Source organism: Castor canadensis, chromosome 3, assembly GCF_047511655.1.
Source record: "Castor canadensis chromosome 3, mCasCan1.hap1v2, whole genome shotgun sequence".
NCBI lineage: Eukaryota > Metazoa > Chordata > Mammalia > Rodentia > Castoridae > Castor > Castor canadensis.
In genome coordinates, this window is record NC_133388.1 from 147,857,997 (window position 1) to 147,875,410 (window position 17,414).

Genomic DNA, 17,414 nt, shown 5'->3' on the forward strand with positions numbered 1-17,414 from the left:
TGCTTTATACTTTTATTAGAAAAAAAGAACAAGTTATTTGATCTATATGAAAAGAAATACTCTTACCATTTTTGCCATCATATCCCCAGTCTGAACTTGCCATGATCTTCTAACTAGTTTTATTTTCTGAAAAAAAAATTATAACCTGGAATAACTACCTGCAACTGCGCATGCAGTAGGTAACTTAAACTGCCACTTGGGGTTTTTATAGAAACTTCTCTGCCCTTAATAGAACACTATGTCATCATGTCTGCTTATCAGGAAATATATACATGCAAATAAAAAGGCATTGTAAAAATGTCTACAAGGGTTAGGTCAGCTTGAATTGTTTTATTTTATTATATTATACAAGACAAACATCAAAATCACAGATTTTATTGAACAAAGTCTTGCTTCTCTCATGTTAGCAAACGACATGGCTGAATATTATCATCTGAAATTCTTTGGATTGCCTAAATTAAAAATACTTTATATACTTAAGATTTCCAGTTATACTCTTGCTGGATATTTAAGCAATACTAGCAACAGTAATTTAATAGGCAGATTAATTTGCAGATATACCAGTTGATCTGAGCTAGTATCATGATGTTAATTTAGAAACAGATAATAAAATTAGTAATTGTTTATAATATATTATTAATAAGTGATATATTTTATAGGCACACAGAGTAAGAATTAAGTCCTCATTCTGGAATAATATTGGAATTCATTAAGTAGAGAATATTTTATTAATATTGAACTTGCTTAATAAAATATTCTCTACTTAATGAACTTGCTCCAATATTTCTGTTACAAACCAAGTAAATTTGTTAGAATAAAAGCCTTCTTTTTATAGTTCTATACAATTGATAAAGCACTTCCATACTATTTTATTTCTCTCTCATACACATATGCACACACAAAATACCATAAATAAGAATTATTTTTTAGTTGAGAGATGTTGAGGAACTTCACCATGACTATCAAGAAGTCAAGAAGACCTTGATCTCCAATCTAGAGCTTTCTTCACCATACCACTAGTGAAGTAGCATACAAATGCTACACTAGGTAAGGCATGAAGTAGATGATCCCCTAATTGTCCTTCTATGCTACAATTCTTAAGTCCAATTTAAGTCTGGACCAAGATGAGAACTGACACCTGTTGAGTGATGAGAAGGTCCACAGGACTTTTCAGGGAGGCAAAGAAAATTGATTAGGATGTGTTAGATTCTGGCTAGGTCCTTGTTTTCAAGGTTCTAAATGTGTTTCTTGGAAATACAGCCAGACAAATAAGCTTCCAAAATAGCAAGAGTCATAATTCCTGTCATGCTGTAGAATTGTCTGAGCTGCTTGCAACCCCCGAAAGAAGATGGGAGTGGGCAGCATGATCAGGGTCATGTGGCTGATGACAGTCTTACCTCATATGCAAAGTGGATATGGTTTATGACCATTCTTAGGGAAGGACTGAATATCCATTTAGAAAGAGGCCCAAGCTCCCATTGTATAGCACTAGTAGGCACTAGGAGATATTGCTTAAAAGGGAGCTTCAAAAATTTTTTTAATGAACAAAATTGACAGATAACATTGTGAGCATTTATCATGCACACTATGATTTGTTGAAGTATATGAACATTGTGGAATGGGTAGATCTTGCTGATTAACAATCATGTTACCTCACTCAGTTATTTTTGTTGTGAAAGCACTTACTTCCATGCTCTTTGAGTTTTCTGACAGCACAGTAAATTATCATTAATGATAATCACCTCGCTGTATAATAGATGTCTTGAATTTATTCTTTCTATCTAACTGTAATTGTGTATCCATTGATCAATCTTTTTAAACCTTAAGTTGAACCGCCATATTAATTGACATATTTGGAAAAAAGACAACCCCTTTGCATTACATTATTACAGGGTGATTCATTACACGAATGTTTTAACATTTATATGGAATGGTAAAGTTTCATGTATAAAATTACTTTAACCTCTAACTATTTGACCCTTTATTTTATTGTGTACCCAGGGTATGCTTGAGTATCCCACAAGCAGAACATTAAATAGAGAGAGGACGTAAAATTTAATACTCACCTAGAGTTTAAGCCCTAATGTGGCTTCCACTTACCTTTACTCCTCTTTCTCTGCTTACAAACTTTGCCTCTCCCAGCTTAATATCTACGCCAAATCCAAGATGTTTTATTTTGCATTAATTTCATTTTCACCTACAGACTTTGTCCAGGGCTGAAATATTTGAAGTTTTTTGCTCCAAGAAGATGTTTGATCTACACCACCTCTGCTGTTCTAAACATGCTATTTCTTAAACTCATCAACTACATAAGCACATATGGAAGATGGTTTTTTGTTTTTTCCTGATAGACGGTTGTGAATAAATCCATATGCACTTGAAATTTGATCATGAGAAACTGGGCTGATGGAAAAAAAATCTATATTTTTTTAGAAAAGTAATGCAGAAGTACATAAATAATCTTGATAGAGCATTGCTTACTTGATAGCACTAGGAAGTATCAAGAGTGCTAAAAATTTCCTATTATTATTAAGGAGAGCTGTTTTATAGTGTCCTTATGCTAGAGGGCAGCAATGTGGCAAGAAAAGACTACTGCTTATTAAGTGACTTCTACTTGGCTGTTTAAAGTAATTGACAGTCCTCACAACAGAGCCAGGAGGGAGGTTAGTGTCACTTACTTGTAAAGAAATATCTGAAGGTCAGAAAATTCAAGGAGTAGAACAGAATTTGAATCCATTTCTGGTTACCTCCGCAGCCCAGGAATGCATCTTCATTTTTATAATATCACAACCCATCTTTATTAGATTGTCTCTGAGATATTTGCTTTAATGTTAGTGAGTAGCTTATTTTACTTATTTTTTATTACTTTATTAGTGTCTAAAAATAATTTTCAAAAAGCAATAGCATTTTCAGTTTTATTGCATTTTAAAACTATATGTTATCCACTTTGAGGTATTTGAGGGCTTTTTAGCATTTCTTATTTTTAACTTTCTTCTTTTAGTTCTTTAGATTAATATTTTCCTCTGTTTTATACTTTAATATTTTAAAATTAAACCACAAACTCCCATAGGTAAATCAATTATGCTGAGTTTCAAAATTAAATTTGCAATTAAAAATAATTTTCGGTAGAGAAGGAATAAAAAGTACAAAGAGACCAATGTCTAGCTATAGTCGAAATGGGCTAGACATAACTAAATAGAAAAATGCGTACCTCAGTTGTTTCCAGTTACAGAAGGCAAAAACTACTCTATAATACTTAAGAGTTTCACTCTTGGGATCCAGATTGTATCAGTCAGCTTCCTATTATAACAAAGTTACTGAGATAATTAGCTCATAGAGAAAAATGACTTATTTTGGCTCATGTCTCTGGACGTTTAGTCCAAGATCTAGTGCTCCATTGCTTTGGGCCTCTGATTAGGCAGCATATCATGGTGAATGTGTATGTAGCAGAGCAAACCACTACTTCATGAGCTAGGAAGCAAAGCAAAAGAGGACCAGCAGGGTCCCACAATTCCCTTCAAAAATGTGTTCCCAATGACCTAAAGACCTCCATAGGCTCTTCCTCCTAAAGGCCCACAGCACTACCCAATAAAGCTTCCCTGGGGACAAAATTTTTAATACATGAATCTTTTGAGGGCATTGAAAATCCCAACTATTACACATATTTTTCCTAAAATGAGGAAATATAGAAATTGCAAAAATCAATACTTATTTTTAACTATTAAATTCCATATTAATCTCACATCGTTCTCTAAATTTCCTGCTCTTTCAGAAATGATACTGCTTGGTGTGGCAATATAAATCTTTTTTTGAGGTGCCAAAAATATACGATGGAGAAAAGACAGCCTCTTCAACAAATGTTGCTGGGAAAAGTGGTTACCCGTCCGCAAGAAATTGAAACTAGATTCATGTCTATCACCCTGTACTAGTATCAATTCAAAAATGGATCAAGGACCTAAATATCAGACCTGAAACTCTGAAGTTACTACAGGAAGGAACAAGAAACACTGTGGAACTAATAGGTATAGGCAAAGACTTCCTCAATAGAACCCCAGCAGCCCAGCAATTAAGAGAAAGGATGAATAAATGGGACTCCATAAAATTAAAAAGCTTCTGCACAACAAAAGAAATGGTCTCTAAACTGAAAAGACCACCCACAGAGTGGGAGAAAATATTTGCCAGCTATACATCCAACAAGAGACTGATAACCAGAATATACAGGGAACTTAAGAAACTAACTCTCCTAAAATCAATGAACCAATTAAGAAATGGACACCTGAACTAAACACAACTTTTTCAAAAGAAGAAATTCAAGTGGCCAAAAAACACACGAAAAAATGCTCACCATCTCTGGCCATAAAGGAAGTGCAAATCAAAACCACACTAAGATTCCACTTCACCCCTGTTAGAACAGCCATCATCCAAAACACCACTAACAACAAGTGTTAGTGAGGATGTGGGGGAAAAAGGAACCCTCGTGTACTGCTGGTGGGAATGCAGACTGGTGCAACCACTCTGGAAAAAAATTTGGAGACTTCTTAAAAATCTAAACATGGACCTGCCATATGATCCAGCAATCCCACTCCTGGAGATATACCCAAAGGAATGCAACACAGGTTACTCCAGAGGCACCTGCACACCCATGTTTGTTGCAGCGCTATTCACAATAGCCAAGTTATGGAAACAACCAAGATGCCCCACTACTGATGAATGGATCAAGAAAATGTGGTACTTGTACACAATGGAATTTTACTCAGCCATAAAGAAGAATGAAATCTTATCATTTGCAGGTAAATGCTGGAAAACATCATTCTAAGCGAGGTCAGCCAAGCTCAGAAGACCAAAAATCGTATGTTTTCCCTCATATGCGGACTTTAGAGCTAGGGCAAATGTAGCAATGTGATTGGACTTGGATTACAAGAAAAGGGGAGAGCACATATGGGAGATATAGGAATAGGTAGAAAACCCAAAACATGAGAGTGTTTGGTGTCCCCACTCCAAAGGAACTAATAACAGAAACTTTAAAACGACAGGTTATCATAAGCAGGGGATCAGGAACCAATGTAAAGATCAGTTAGAGTTGAATCAACATGGGTTGTAACACATGTATACATGAAAGCAATGCTAGGAATCTTTCTGTATAGCTCTCCTTAACTCAACTAGCAAAAACGCTTTGTCTTCCTTATTATGCTTATGTCTTTTCTTCAACAAAATCAGTGATAAAGGCAGAACGGGACCTGCCTGAAACTGAGGAGGAGAGGGAGAAAAGGTGGGGTGGGGGGCAGGGTGGAGAAATGACCCAAACAATGCATGCACATGTGAATAAATGAACAAAAAAATAAACAAATTAAAAAAAAAAACCTTTTTTTGAGTGGGGAAGTAGGTCATGGAAAATGGCAATATTAGCATGACTATTTCTACTTTAACAATAAGAAATTTTGGTTAGTCAATTTACATGGCAGATGGTTTACCTGGATTTCACATATATTACTTCCTCTAGGTTTGTCATTCTCTTCACTTACAACAAAGATATGTTACTAACTTTATATTTTCCAGTGGGTGTCTTTTTCTCCATCCACACTAAACTTGCTTCCATTTCAGAACATTTATACTTACTCTCCTGTTGACTAGAGTACTCTGTACCCAGATCTTTGCATAAGGTCACATGTTACCTCCTCAGATACGGCTTTCCTGACTTCCAAATCCAGTCACCTCCCCTGACCTCCCCTTCCCAGTCACTCTGTTATATCATTCTGTCTGATTTCTTTCATAGCACTTGTTACACCCTGTAATTATTTTGTTTGCATTCTGAAATTACAACATTTACTTTAAAACGCAAATTTTGGAACATTTTGGATTTCATATTTTGCTATTAGTCATACTCAAATGATATGCAAATATTCCAAAATTTGAAAAAAATCTAAAATCAAAACATTTCTGCTCCCATTTATTTTGGATAAGGGACACTCAATCTGTATTTTATTATTACTGGCTTAATGTGTACAACCATCTCTAAAATGACACCTGAGTGATGATAGGATCCTGATCATTTTCTTTTTTTATACCATAATATTATTTTCATTCATAACCTGCCTAGAAAACAATGGTGCTTAATAAATATTTGTATAGAGAACAAGTAAATGATCATTTTTTTAACCTTTAACTATTCTGCTTTTATAGACTTAGAAGGGCAAAATGTTCATCAGGGTCGATGCCTGACTAAGTGCACTGATCTAAACTCAGGGTGTGAGACACACTGATGAGCTTGGCTGGAGGTAAACTCATGATCACATTTGGACTAAGGGGAAAGAACCTTTCCACTTGCAGTTCTATTAATGGGAGGATGAAGTGAACAATTGTGTCTGTCAGTCATGGCTGAGAGAGTGAGAACTTTGGTCCTTTAAGTGTCAAAATTTTTGACACCTTATAAGTGTCAAAATCTAACTCTTCAAATATGGCTTGGAGTTTTAACACACAAGTTTTTAAAATCTACGAGTCTATGGCTTTTATTACTATAATTAAAGAATGCTTTCAAACTTATATTTCTTGCTTTGGAATATCATATTTTTTGAAGGCAATTTTCAAATATATTAATGAATATTCTTTCAACCAAGTCAACTCTCCATAGAAAATAATTAAGCAAATAAAGAAGTAGATAATAACTTTAATCCACAGCATAGAGGCATTCATGGTATCTTAAAATTTCATGCTCTTAACTTTAAAATTTAAATATACTTAGCTGTCATACATGTTTATTGAAGTTACCAGCTTGGAAACTATATTGGATACTCTGAGAATATAGGTTTATGAACTTTTAAATAAGAGGAATTTTTATTATTGCCTGAGTGGCTAATCTGGGCATGTTAACTGTAGCATCCTCATCTGTACCTTCACAACTGAGAAATAGTATTTGTATCTTATCTTCTATAACTAGTTGGGAAATTAATATGCCCTTCAGCAATGAAATCATTGTGCATTTCACTTAAAAATAACCTGCACAATTCTCTGGAAACCATAGCATTGCACACAAATTTAAGTGATCAAGTTAAATCTCAAGAAAAGAGTTTGATTTTGATTTTCAGGTCTTTTAGCTGTTGAGTGAGCAGGCTAAGTACTGGGTGCTGACTTGCTCTACAGGAGATTTTGAGTCAAATGCTGACGACAGATCCATGATGAAGACAGATATAATACCAAGTGCTTCCTTTTGGAGGGAATACTTACTTGTGCGTGCAGAAAGTTGTCATTTTAATTTACTCTCATCTTATTCTTCCCCTAATAAGTCTATAAAAAAGTGGCAAGTGCACTACTTGATTTGTGGATTGATTTAGTATATATGAGGGCAGAGTGCATAGAAGAAGTGTACTGTAGAGATTTACTTTATTGATCTTAAGAGAGTGAACAAGACTCATAATGGGGTGAAGTCATCTGAGATGCTCTTTCCTTCTGTAAGACCTTCTTTTGCTTCACAGGTATTTTTAGGTGTTAGCATTGACTACAAAATTCTTTATCTGTCTACCCCAATTTCCTTGAGTAATGCAACTTCTTTAACTCACCCTTAAATTTTTTTTTCTAAAGTGAGTATTAGAGATAAAGGAACCATAGCAGATGCACAGTAAAAGTTAGTCTTCATTTTTTCCCTTAGTTTAATAATCATAATGGAAAAACTACAGGGGCAATGGGTAAGTAGGATGGACGAGTTACAGCAGCGAGAGTTGAGGAGGACGGGACTATGCAAGAGTTCCCATGACTTTGATGAAACGTATTAGTCAATCAGCCTTGAAATCACAGGGCAGAACCATCTCTAGGGTATTTTCTAAGAGGCAGATAAAGAATAAATGGAATGATTACAGTGCTTTTCAAGAAATACTTTCCTTTTAAAAAATACTTTTCTTTAATATAGTCCCATGGAATGGTGGCTTCATTATAGTTTTACTCACATGATTTTATTTGTAACTTTTAAGAAGTCTGTGAACTGGGTGAAATAAATATTGTTATCTTCATTTCAAAACAGAGAGAGTCTTTAAGAGTTGAGAAAATTAATCCCAAAGTCAGATATAAGCATTAGGATTAGAACATCAGTCTTCAAACTGTGTCAAGAATTCTTTCCACTATAACAAATTATTGGTAAAACAAAAATTAATAACAGCCTTTTCGTTTCATTGCTTTTTACTTTGATAGCACAAAACAATTCATTAATTTGAATTAGTTTCTCAAAAATAAATCCTATAATGTCTTGGTTTTGTCCACAGTGCTGGTGGTGTAATATGGGCCACACGTTCTCCCAAAAGAACATATTCTGTGGTTTTTCACATATCTACTCAGGATCCTGGAGCTACCTCATGCATTCCTACTGAGTCTCCTTCAGTGCCCACTCTTCTGTGCTTTGTTTTTGTGTGTGTTTGTATAGAAACCAAGGTAAGCATGATTTATATTCCCTGGTCCCAGTGTAGCTGGTAAGTGCTTATCCTTACACTTCCACGAAATCTACTTTTTTCCATTTTTAGGGAATCAAAGCCCAGGACAGAGAGTAGGTTCCCCTCCTTTCTACTTCTCATATAGGAAGGATAAAACCTTATATTTGGGTTCCTACAACATGAATTCTGGAAAGATCTCTGTCCCGTTAGCTAAGGGCAAAATAGCAAGATTTAAATGAAAGTCCTTTTTGACTTTGTCTTTGTAGTATAAAAGATTACTTGGGAAATTAATTTAGTTGGTAGAGGCCATGTCTTATTCTAAATTTCTTCTGTTTTTAGTTGTAATTTTTAAAAAGTTGTTCCAGGCAAGGAGAGTTACCTGAATACATAACATATTATATGATCACTAAGATGATCAAGTGAGAAATTTTAAGGACTCTTAAAGCTCTCTTAAATCGTGTGACTCTTACTTCAGCAATAATTCCCATAGAAAGAGTACACAGGGTTTTCTCTTGGGATCACAATGTTTTGACAAGGCCACATAGGCAAAATTTCTCAACTGTGGCTTAAAGACACTGGATTTCAAAACTCTAGGGTTATAAGTAAAAAGGTGTTAAGGGAAAGGATCCTTATTGCAACTCCTCATAATGAGTTTATTTGGCTTATGGTGGAATTCCTTATTTGCAATACTGGGATATTGTAGTAATAGTCCTAATTCCTTTAAGACTGTCCCCAACTGTGCCTTTAACTGGTTGGTAAGGTTCCATATAACCTTTGTGCAACTGCCTGAGGATTACAAAATGAAAGCATGACATGTTGGCAAGCACCTTAGTTTTCCATCATCACCCAAGAGGCAGCCGGAACCAGTCTGGTGAGAAAGAACTCCAGGAAAAACACCTCCCAGGTTCATGTCAGTTATGCTTTTAAAGTGGAGACCTATGGAATTTGAAGGCGTACTAAGGGCCCTCATGGCTAAGAATCACCCTTCAGTTAGAACGAAGCTTACCAGTGTAGACTTCCTTGAACAAACAAGACTGATTATATGCAATGATTTGATCTGGGGAAGATGGATTTTTGGCAATGTTCTCCATGCCTCCTGTTGGTAATTCCTAAGGGTGCTAGCTAGCTAGGATTCACATCTGACCTTTTTATAATGTGGTCTTTTGTTGCTCCTGTGGAAGGCTCCAAAAATTCTCATAAATTTCCCTGCAGAGTTGGGCAGCTTGCAGCTAGCACCAGCTGTTGCTACCCTTTTCTAACTTATTTTATTTTTGTGGGTTAAGATTGTTTTTTCTAGTTCTCCCCCAACTTCTGATTGCTGGTGAAAATTACATTATTAATAGAGCTGAATGGTTTCTTCCAAGAGAGCAATGACTGTTTATATGAAGCTACTTCTTGTTTTGGGGCTGACTATTCCATTTATTTTTGTTAATATAATTATATTTGGTTAGTACAATTTTTTTTTTTTAAAGAATCATTGCAACTTGCTTAAGGATTCCAGTCCCTAAAATGCAAAGTTGGGGCAATATGGAAGAAAGGACTCATCTTTTGGCAGCAGTTAAATATAATGAAATTTGAAGGAAAGGAAGAGTGTCTTTTATTAGATCACATATTGACAGCAATGTGTTGGCATGATGGACATGCCATCTGTATGAGATGAGTATGATATCCACTAAAAAAACAGTCCAGTGGGGAGAGAAATGCCAACTATAATAGATGTGACCTTTTAGAGCTGTGGCCATTGGCATTGCCTTATGGTAATCCTAGATCACTCATTTTTCCATTTGGATGTAGCTAAGACTGACAGGGCAGGTGCCTGCCTACAGCAATTGATTTATGATCAGCTTTCAGTCTCTTTCCTACTTGCCTCTTCCAGAGCAAACTTGAAAATCCAGTTCTTTTCACTACCTCTGCAGGAAACCTAGAGGCAAAGACCATGTGTATTTCTTGTTACTTGTAAGGCTGCTGCTGAACCAATGTAAAGCTCAGTAATAAATCGATGTACCTTAGAGGTCCTTAGCTTTGCCCTTAAATTCTGTAGAAATAAAACGCAGCTCCTTACTGACAGAGGGCTTAAACTGCAGGGTCCAGGTGAAGCTAAATTGAAGCATAACTTAATCCCTTCACCATAATATGAATAAGGAACAAAGCAAATGGTACTTTGGCACTGCCTCAGGCACCACAAGTTCTGGTTATTGAAATTAGCTATTGATTTTGTAATTTAGTTACTCACACAGTGCCATTGATGTCACCAGCCTGCCTGCACCCAAATTATTCAACACAACTTCAGGGGATGGATGAAGAAAATTTGGAGCTCAATGTCCCAATGGCTTCCTAGTATACAAACTTGGGCTAGACACCATTGAAAGTGGGAAGGGAGGGAATCACAACTGGCCCTACTGCATGTCATAAGTGCAACTTACAGAACCTGCCCTTCCCTCTTCTGTGTCCTCAGCAGGAAATGTGTTTAAAGTGTAGGGGCATATTCAGTTACATCCTGGGGTGAACATATGTGAGTCTGTCTTTTCTGGAAGCTTATGTAAGTTATCTGGAATATCAAACCTGTACTTTTATACCTGGTCTTTGTTTGGTGCTCTGACATCAGGAGCAACTTAATTTTATAAACCTCAGCCCTGGTTTTCCAACCTGGACCCTGACCTTGCCTTTGACTTGTGTTTGGCGTCACATCACTGCCATTGACTGCTGTATGTCTCAGAACTCCTGCTCTTGCTCTGTTCATCTCCTGCCTGACAGTTCAGCCCAGCTTTTAGCCAGGATCCTTTATCCTATGCTGTTTTATGATTTGATACTACTAATTGGGTTCAGGATTAGGTGACTCTTTAGACCAGAGGCTGAGTTAAGGCCTGAGAAGAATGCTGTCCAGGGATCCACGTCATAGAGGAAAGAGTGCTGGCTGGCTTGTGCCAGGGGCAAAGTGCCCTGTGTACTCTCCAGTCATCAAAAATTTGAGGAAAAACATCTGGACTAAACGGGAGAAAAGTGAAAGCCTGAAGAACATGAACCATTAACCTTGTGCCACACCTGTGGCTAACATGAATCTAGTTAGTAACTTAGCTCACTAAGGCAGCATATGTATCTTGAGTTTCTCACACATGGTGGAAATTGCCCAAGCATATTTTCATTAATAATTTCAATATTTTTGGAAGAGATACTATATTCATGTGGGTCTAAATTCAAAGGTACAAAAGGCACATTTCTTCCCATCTTCTATCCCAGAGGGAAACAAAGTTATTTATATCTTTCATAATTTTTGGAGATATTTGATGTAATCTCTAGAAGAACTGCATTTTTGAAAAATGCAAACAATGTCACTGTATATTGCACACACTTTTCTTTTTTTGCAGTACTGAGGATTGAACTCAGGATTTGCTAGACAAGTGCTCTGTCACTTGTGTCATGCTCTCAGTCCAGCACACATTTTTTGGACTCTTACTGTCTCTCGTTAGCATGTCTATTTCATGATATAAAGAGTGCTTTTTTTTTTACAATGTTCCATTTTGTGGGTTGCCATCACTTATTTTGTCATTTCCCAATTAACAGCTATTTAGATTATTTTTAGTTATTATGAACTATGCTGAAATTAATGGCAGATTTCATTGGTAATGGAGGAGTGCTAATGGATAAAGAGAAATGGAGTTGGGTACTGAAAGTACCTTACAGATGCACAGTCCTGTTTTGTGCTCTCACCTATATTTACATAGATTCAAATAATGATACTGACATGATATATGCATGTTTTATTTGAGGAAGAACATATTAAGGAAAGGTGAAGAAAAGCCATCTTTCATACCCACCCCAGAATGCTATTTTTTTGATAGAGAAGTCCATTCTTACTTCCAGGAAAGGTGCTAATACAAAAATCTTGTTGAGATAATCATTTGTTTTTAGGACTCTAAAAAATATCTGCTTCCTTGCACCTGTATAAAGCAAATAGCTTATGAAAAAAAATGCATACTTTTTATGTTATTGAGAGTAGATTTAAGTTGGAGCTCTGACACAATAGAGAAGAGAGATTTCTTTGTAAATGCTTCTAACTTGGTGGTGGTAGGGAAGGTAGGAATACAAGGGCACTCTTAGTGTGTTGATGAATAGCTCTCCAAATGCCTTTTCTGTTTAATATGAAGAGAGAAAACTGAGTGCTCTGAGCGGTGTTCAGAATAAAACATGCAACAACTCAGGGTACTTGGCTTACTGATTCTCAGAGGAAAATGGCAGCTGAGAGTGAAAGCAGCTTTTCTCTGACTGATGGGTGAAATGTACTTAAAACAAACTTTACAGGTTAGTGAGAAAGTTACCAAATGTACCTTATGCACTTGCCTCTTTATAGATTTGTTTTACTTTAAAATATTTTTAAGAAATGAGAAAATTCATGGTATTTTGCTTTAATGTAACTTGAAGCTAAGCTTATCTGAACCACGCCATTAAAAAAAAATCAGTGGTAAATTGCAGATTTTTTTTCCTTTCTTATTATTGAAAGATTGAGAACCTCTGCATGTCATGACTTGTTTGGCTTCCTTTAGCATATAATGTTTCCAGCATTTGATGTGATTCCCATGATAAAATGTGCATACAGTGACCTTCACTTCACAAATGAGGCAACCGAGGTTGAAATATTGCTTGTCACATGCCAGAGTGGTAGTGTCGATATTTGATACCACCTGTGCCTCCAGCCCATTTTTTTCCACCACAGTTGGGAACTTTAAGATTAAAAACACATTGAATTTTATTACATAATATTAGTAAGAATAAAATACCAGAAGGGAAGTGCCTTCAACACAGCTCTCCTGAAGTTCATCCATGGGGTATGCTGGCTTCAGAACAGCTGTTATGATATACCAGAAAGGATCCATCCCCTCATGAGCTCACCCTAACATTCTATTTGTGCAATTGGAGCCAAATATTAGCCTCATTGAACCTCAATTTCCTTATCTGAAAAGTAGAATTAATAATAGCAACCTGACAGACTTGGGAGAATCAGTGATGGAGTATATAAAGTGACTGGTCAACATTCTTTTTGAATGCTGACTAAGCATAATTTTATGAACATATTCAAGAAATACATAGATATGGCCCTATCTTTAAGGGAATTTCAGCCTATTGCGGGCTTATAATATAAAGAAAATACAGCAAATTCTACAATGTAGTGAATTCTCTAAAGGAGTTTACAAGGTGGGTGAGCAATGGAAATGGTAGGGATGTGTACTTGAACAGGAAACTGGAAGGGGGCAGGGCAATGTGAGCTATTTCTTGGGCCTGGAACACTCCCCCTCTGTAACACCACATGGGTAGCTCTTTATTGTTCAGTTTTCAGACACAGTGACATCTCAAGAAGCCTGGTCTCACTAAATTAATTTCTCTATTCTTGCCAGTGATTTTCTACCATATACCCCAATTTACTTCTTCAGAGATTTTATAACTTCTTAAGAATATCTTGCTTATTTTTGTACTTGTTTATTATGTATTTTCCACAGAAAGAAAGGTTCATGAAAGCTCTGAGCATTTTACCCACTAACTGTGGGTTCCTAAATATTGGTTGAATGAATAAATGGAAGAGACAATGCAAAGAAGAGAAAAGAGTTCAGAACATTTCATAAAATGAGGCATTTGCATCTTGCCAAGCTAAAGTCCTCCCACTAAATCCTGCCTTCTACTATCCATCCCCTTTTCTACTTCTCACCCATGTTGACTCTGGAATTGGCTATGTAACTTTTTCTGGTCAATGGGATATCAGCAAATAACTCAAGCAAAGGTTTGATAAATGCTTGTTTAGAACACAGATGAGCCTTGTGAGAACACTGTGCCAGGTCTCATGACCTTCACAGTGAAACACCACTGGGAAAGCAAGGTGGGACATCCCAGGTATCCCAACTTGGATCTCCTACTGAGTTTCTAGTTAAATTCAGCCACGTAAGTGAGTGATGGAAACAGTGCCTTTATCCCACAGAATTGTAATAAATAATAGTTATCATTTAAGCCACAGAGTTTTTAGGGTTTATTATTATTATTATTATTATTATTATTTCCAAAAGAACTAAAACAGCTGGGGAATAGTGAGCAAAGGGAAGGTAGTATGAGTTTAGGGATGTAGACAAGAGAATGTTCCAAAGTTATTTTATATTAAATGCAATGGGAAATTCACAAATTCAATGAGAAAAATTATGGCTGAAGAGGACAGTTAACAGACTACTCCAGTCAGCTATTACTGCCTTGACTAATGGAATATGGAGGAAGAGACTATGCACCAGTTTCAAGGGTCAGAGAAGCTTCCATTTCCTTCCATTTCCATTATCAAGAGCACTCTGTCAGAGGCCTGAGTTGCCACTTTAAAAGCTGGTTACTATGCTGGAGAGATCACAAGGTGCAGGCCTGAGTCACAGATTGCCTCAGATTCAAGAAGAGGGGATGTATGCCATATTGCTAGGGTCAGAGGACAGCTTGCAATGTAAAGCTCCAGATATTATCTCTTAAATCAAATGATAAAGCTATTAATATTTCATATTTACACATGAGAAAAAGAAATTTAGGTGAACTGTAGACCTTTGTTCAAGCTTTCACAGAAGTAGAGGCAATATTTTAAGGTGGGTCTGCTTAATTCCAGAGCAGGATTTTGTCATCTAAAGGAATTGGATGGGCTCTGGATTGAAGATATGCAAGAGTATTGATGATATGCCAGAGAGAGAGAGAGAGAGAGAGAGAGAGTATGTAAAAAGTTGTGTAAGATTTAGAAATAAGTAAAAGGAAAGGAAAAGCAACCAGGAAAGCAACCTTTTCATCTCTTATTAACATAGGCAAATCCAACAGGATAATTAAGCAAAAAAATTAAATTGGAGAATAATGCATCCTGTGTAATACCATTATATAAAGTTTAAAATATGCATAATCATGAAGAAATACCCATGGATCCATATTATGTAGCAATAACATAAATAATATACGTGGGGGAAAAGTAACCAGCAAATTTAGGTGATCACGAGTACCTTTAAGGGAGGGGGAGAGGAAAAGAAAATGGGAGGTGAAGATTAAAGATTTTAGCTGTGTCAAAAGTTCTAGTTTTCTTTTAAAAAAGGAACATAGATGATAGGTAGAAACCAAAGGAAGTGTTTTTAAAATGGATTTGGTGAGATTAGCAACCAACGCAAAATTGCTTGAAGGCGTAGGTGAAAACTGCAACAATCTGGGGCACATTCAGCAATTAGTCTACAAAGTATACTATAGAACCTTGAAAACAATGAGAACTGAAAGAAATAAAATGTGACTTGGCATCTTGAAGCTGTATGTACAGATTGTATCCTAGTCAGTCTACATCCCTTCTATGGTAATCAGCAGCCAAGGCAGAAGGAAAATGCCTTTTAAAGTGGCTTTTGAGGTAAGAAAGGCTATAGCAGGAAGGCCAGATAGAAGAGCATGAGCAGACTTGTTTCTGAGCAGTAGAACATCCTGAAAGACTCCCAGCATGAACTGGTGAAGTCCTATGGGTTGGGCGATGAGGAGAATCTAATCAGGTAAGCCAGATCTAATGCACAAGTAAAAGTAAGACTCAATGAAATGAAAATGATGCTATTGGATATTTCTTATTTTAAATTGGTGGAAAAAGAAGACTTAAAAGAAGAAAGATAATGAGCCTCAGACTAAAACTATGGTTGAGCTAGGGCTAGACGCAAGGCAGGAAAGAGCAACAGAAGAAGAAGAAGAAGGTTTTGTAGAGGATTATCATCTGTTCATCTTCTGGGCAAGAATCTAAAAGAAACTTCTTGCCATAAGACTTCACATATTGTTGATAATTTTGTGTGTAATGGAGGTTATAACAGAAGTTATTGCACTGATGCCTATGATACAGTGGGCACATGTTGAATCCCTGAGCACTGGCCTCTTTTGGCTACCGGGGACATACAAATACTCTGAAAGCTGAATCCCAGGGTTAAGGCAGCTGGCTCTAAACCCACTTACAAGTATTGTACATGATTATCCAATGAGGAGATAAATTCTTTGAAGGAAAATGAAGAACATATGCTGATGTTCTGAACAGATTATGTTTTCATGTTTCTGGGTTGTAGCACTTGGTTGAAAAGATGAAATTAAAAAATAAAACAAGAGATAAAAATAAAGAATCACTCAAGTTCCATTACTCCTTAGCAGCCAGTCTTTGGGGACAAATTCCAAAGCTTTTCTTCTATTAGTTTTTCCAGAAATATAAAAAATACGAGATTTTTCATTCTTTTACCTTCTTTAACTCTACTATTTGAAATATTCAGTGATTCTTTATATCTTAATAGAAAAATCAAAGCTAGCCAGATTTTATTTTTAGGAAGACAAAATGTCAGTTTTCCCTGAAAATGCTAATTACTGACTTTTTTCTTATCAATCTATAATGTGATCAAAATTCACCTAGACACCCAACACTGAATAAAAAATAGAACAAATGCAAATACTAGCAAAGTTGTCACACTCAAGATCTAATCTGCAATTGTTTTCATTTCTTACTACTTTTCCTCTTGGTATAGCCTGTGTAAATGATACTAGCACATTCCTTATTTCTTGAGGAAGGAATCTTCAAGTCCTTGCTGAGTATTTCCTTTCATAAAAGCTACATGCCGAATCACCAACAAGTTTAATAGTTAAAGCCATCTACTTTTTTACTTCCTTCTACTGCCCCATTTTTCTTTTCAGAACTCCAGGCTCTGAAAAAAAAAAATCATACTTTCACTCTAGAAAATGTACTTTTTTTAAAATCCAACAACAAAACAAATTCCCCCAAAAACTTGGGCTTTAGAAGTAGGCATGGCATCATCCCAAGAGTGGATGCCAATAGCAATAGTGAGGCTTGGGTCACTGGAAGGAGGGAATTTCAACCTGTGAACTTACATTATTGAACAAAGAGGATCAAGGAAACTGATCCTCTTTAAAGGAAAGACGGACCAATTTCAGACTCCAGAAATCATAAATTACAACCTTAGAATCAAAGACCACCAGATACTCAAG

General features: G+C 36.2%; 1 protein-coding gene across 4 annotated transcripts in view; it reads right to left on the minus strand.

The window, feature by feature from the left end:
* The window catches only part of Ca1 (carbonic anhydrase 1), a 49,766-nt gene that overhangs the window by 18,511 nt on the left and 13,841 nt on the right, over positions 1-17,414 (minus strand). For all 4 annotated transcript variants that reach the window (XM_074068792.1, XM_020182760.2, XM_074068791.1 and 1 more), the window contains one exon: positions 67-126. In XM_074068792.1, the coding sequence (XP_073924893.1) occupies positions 67-103 (37 nt within the window). In that variant the 5' untranslated portion in view covers positions 104-126. The remainder of the gene's footprint in view (positions 1-66; positions 127-17,414) is intronic.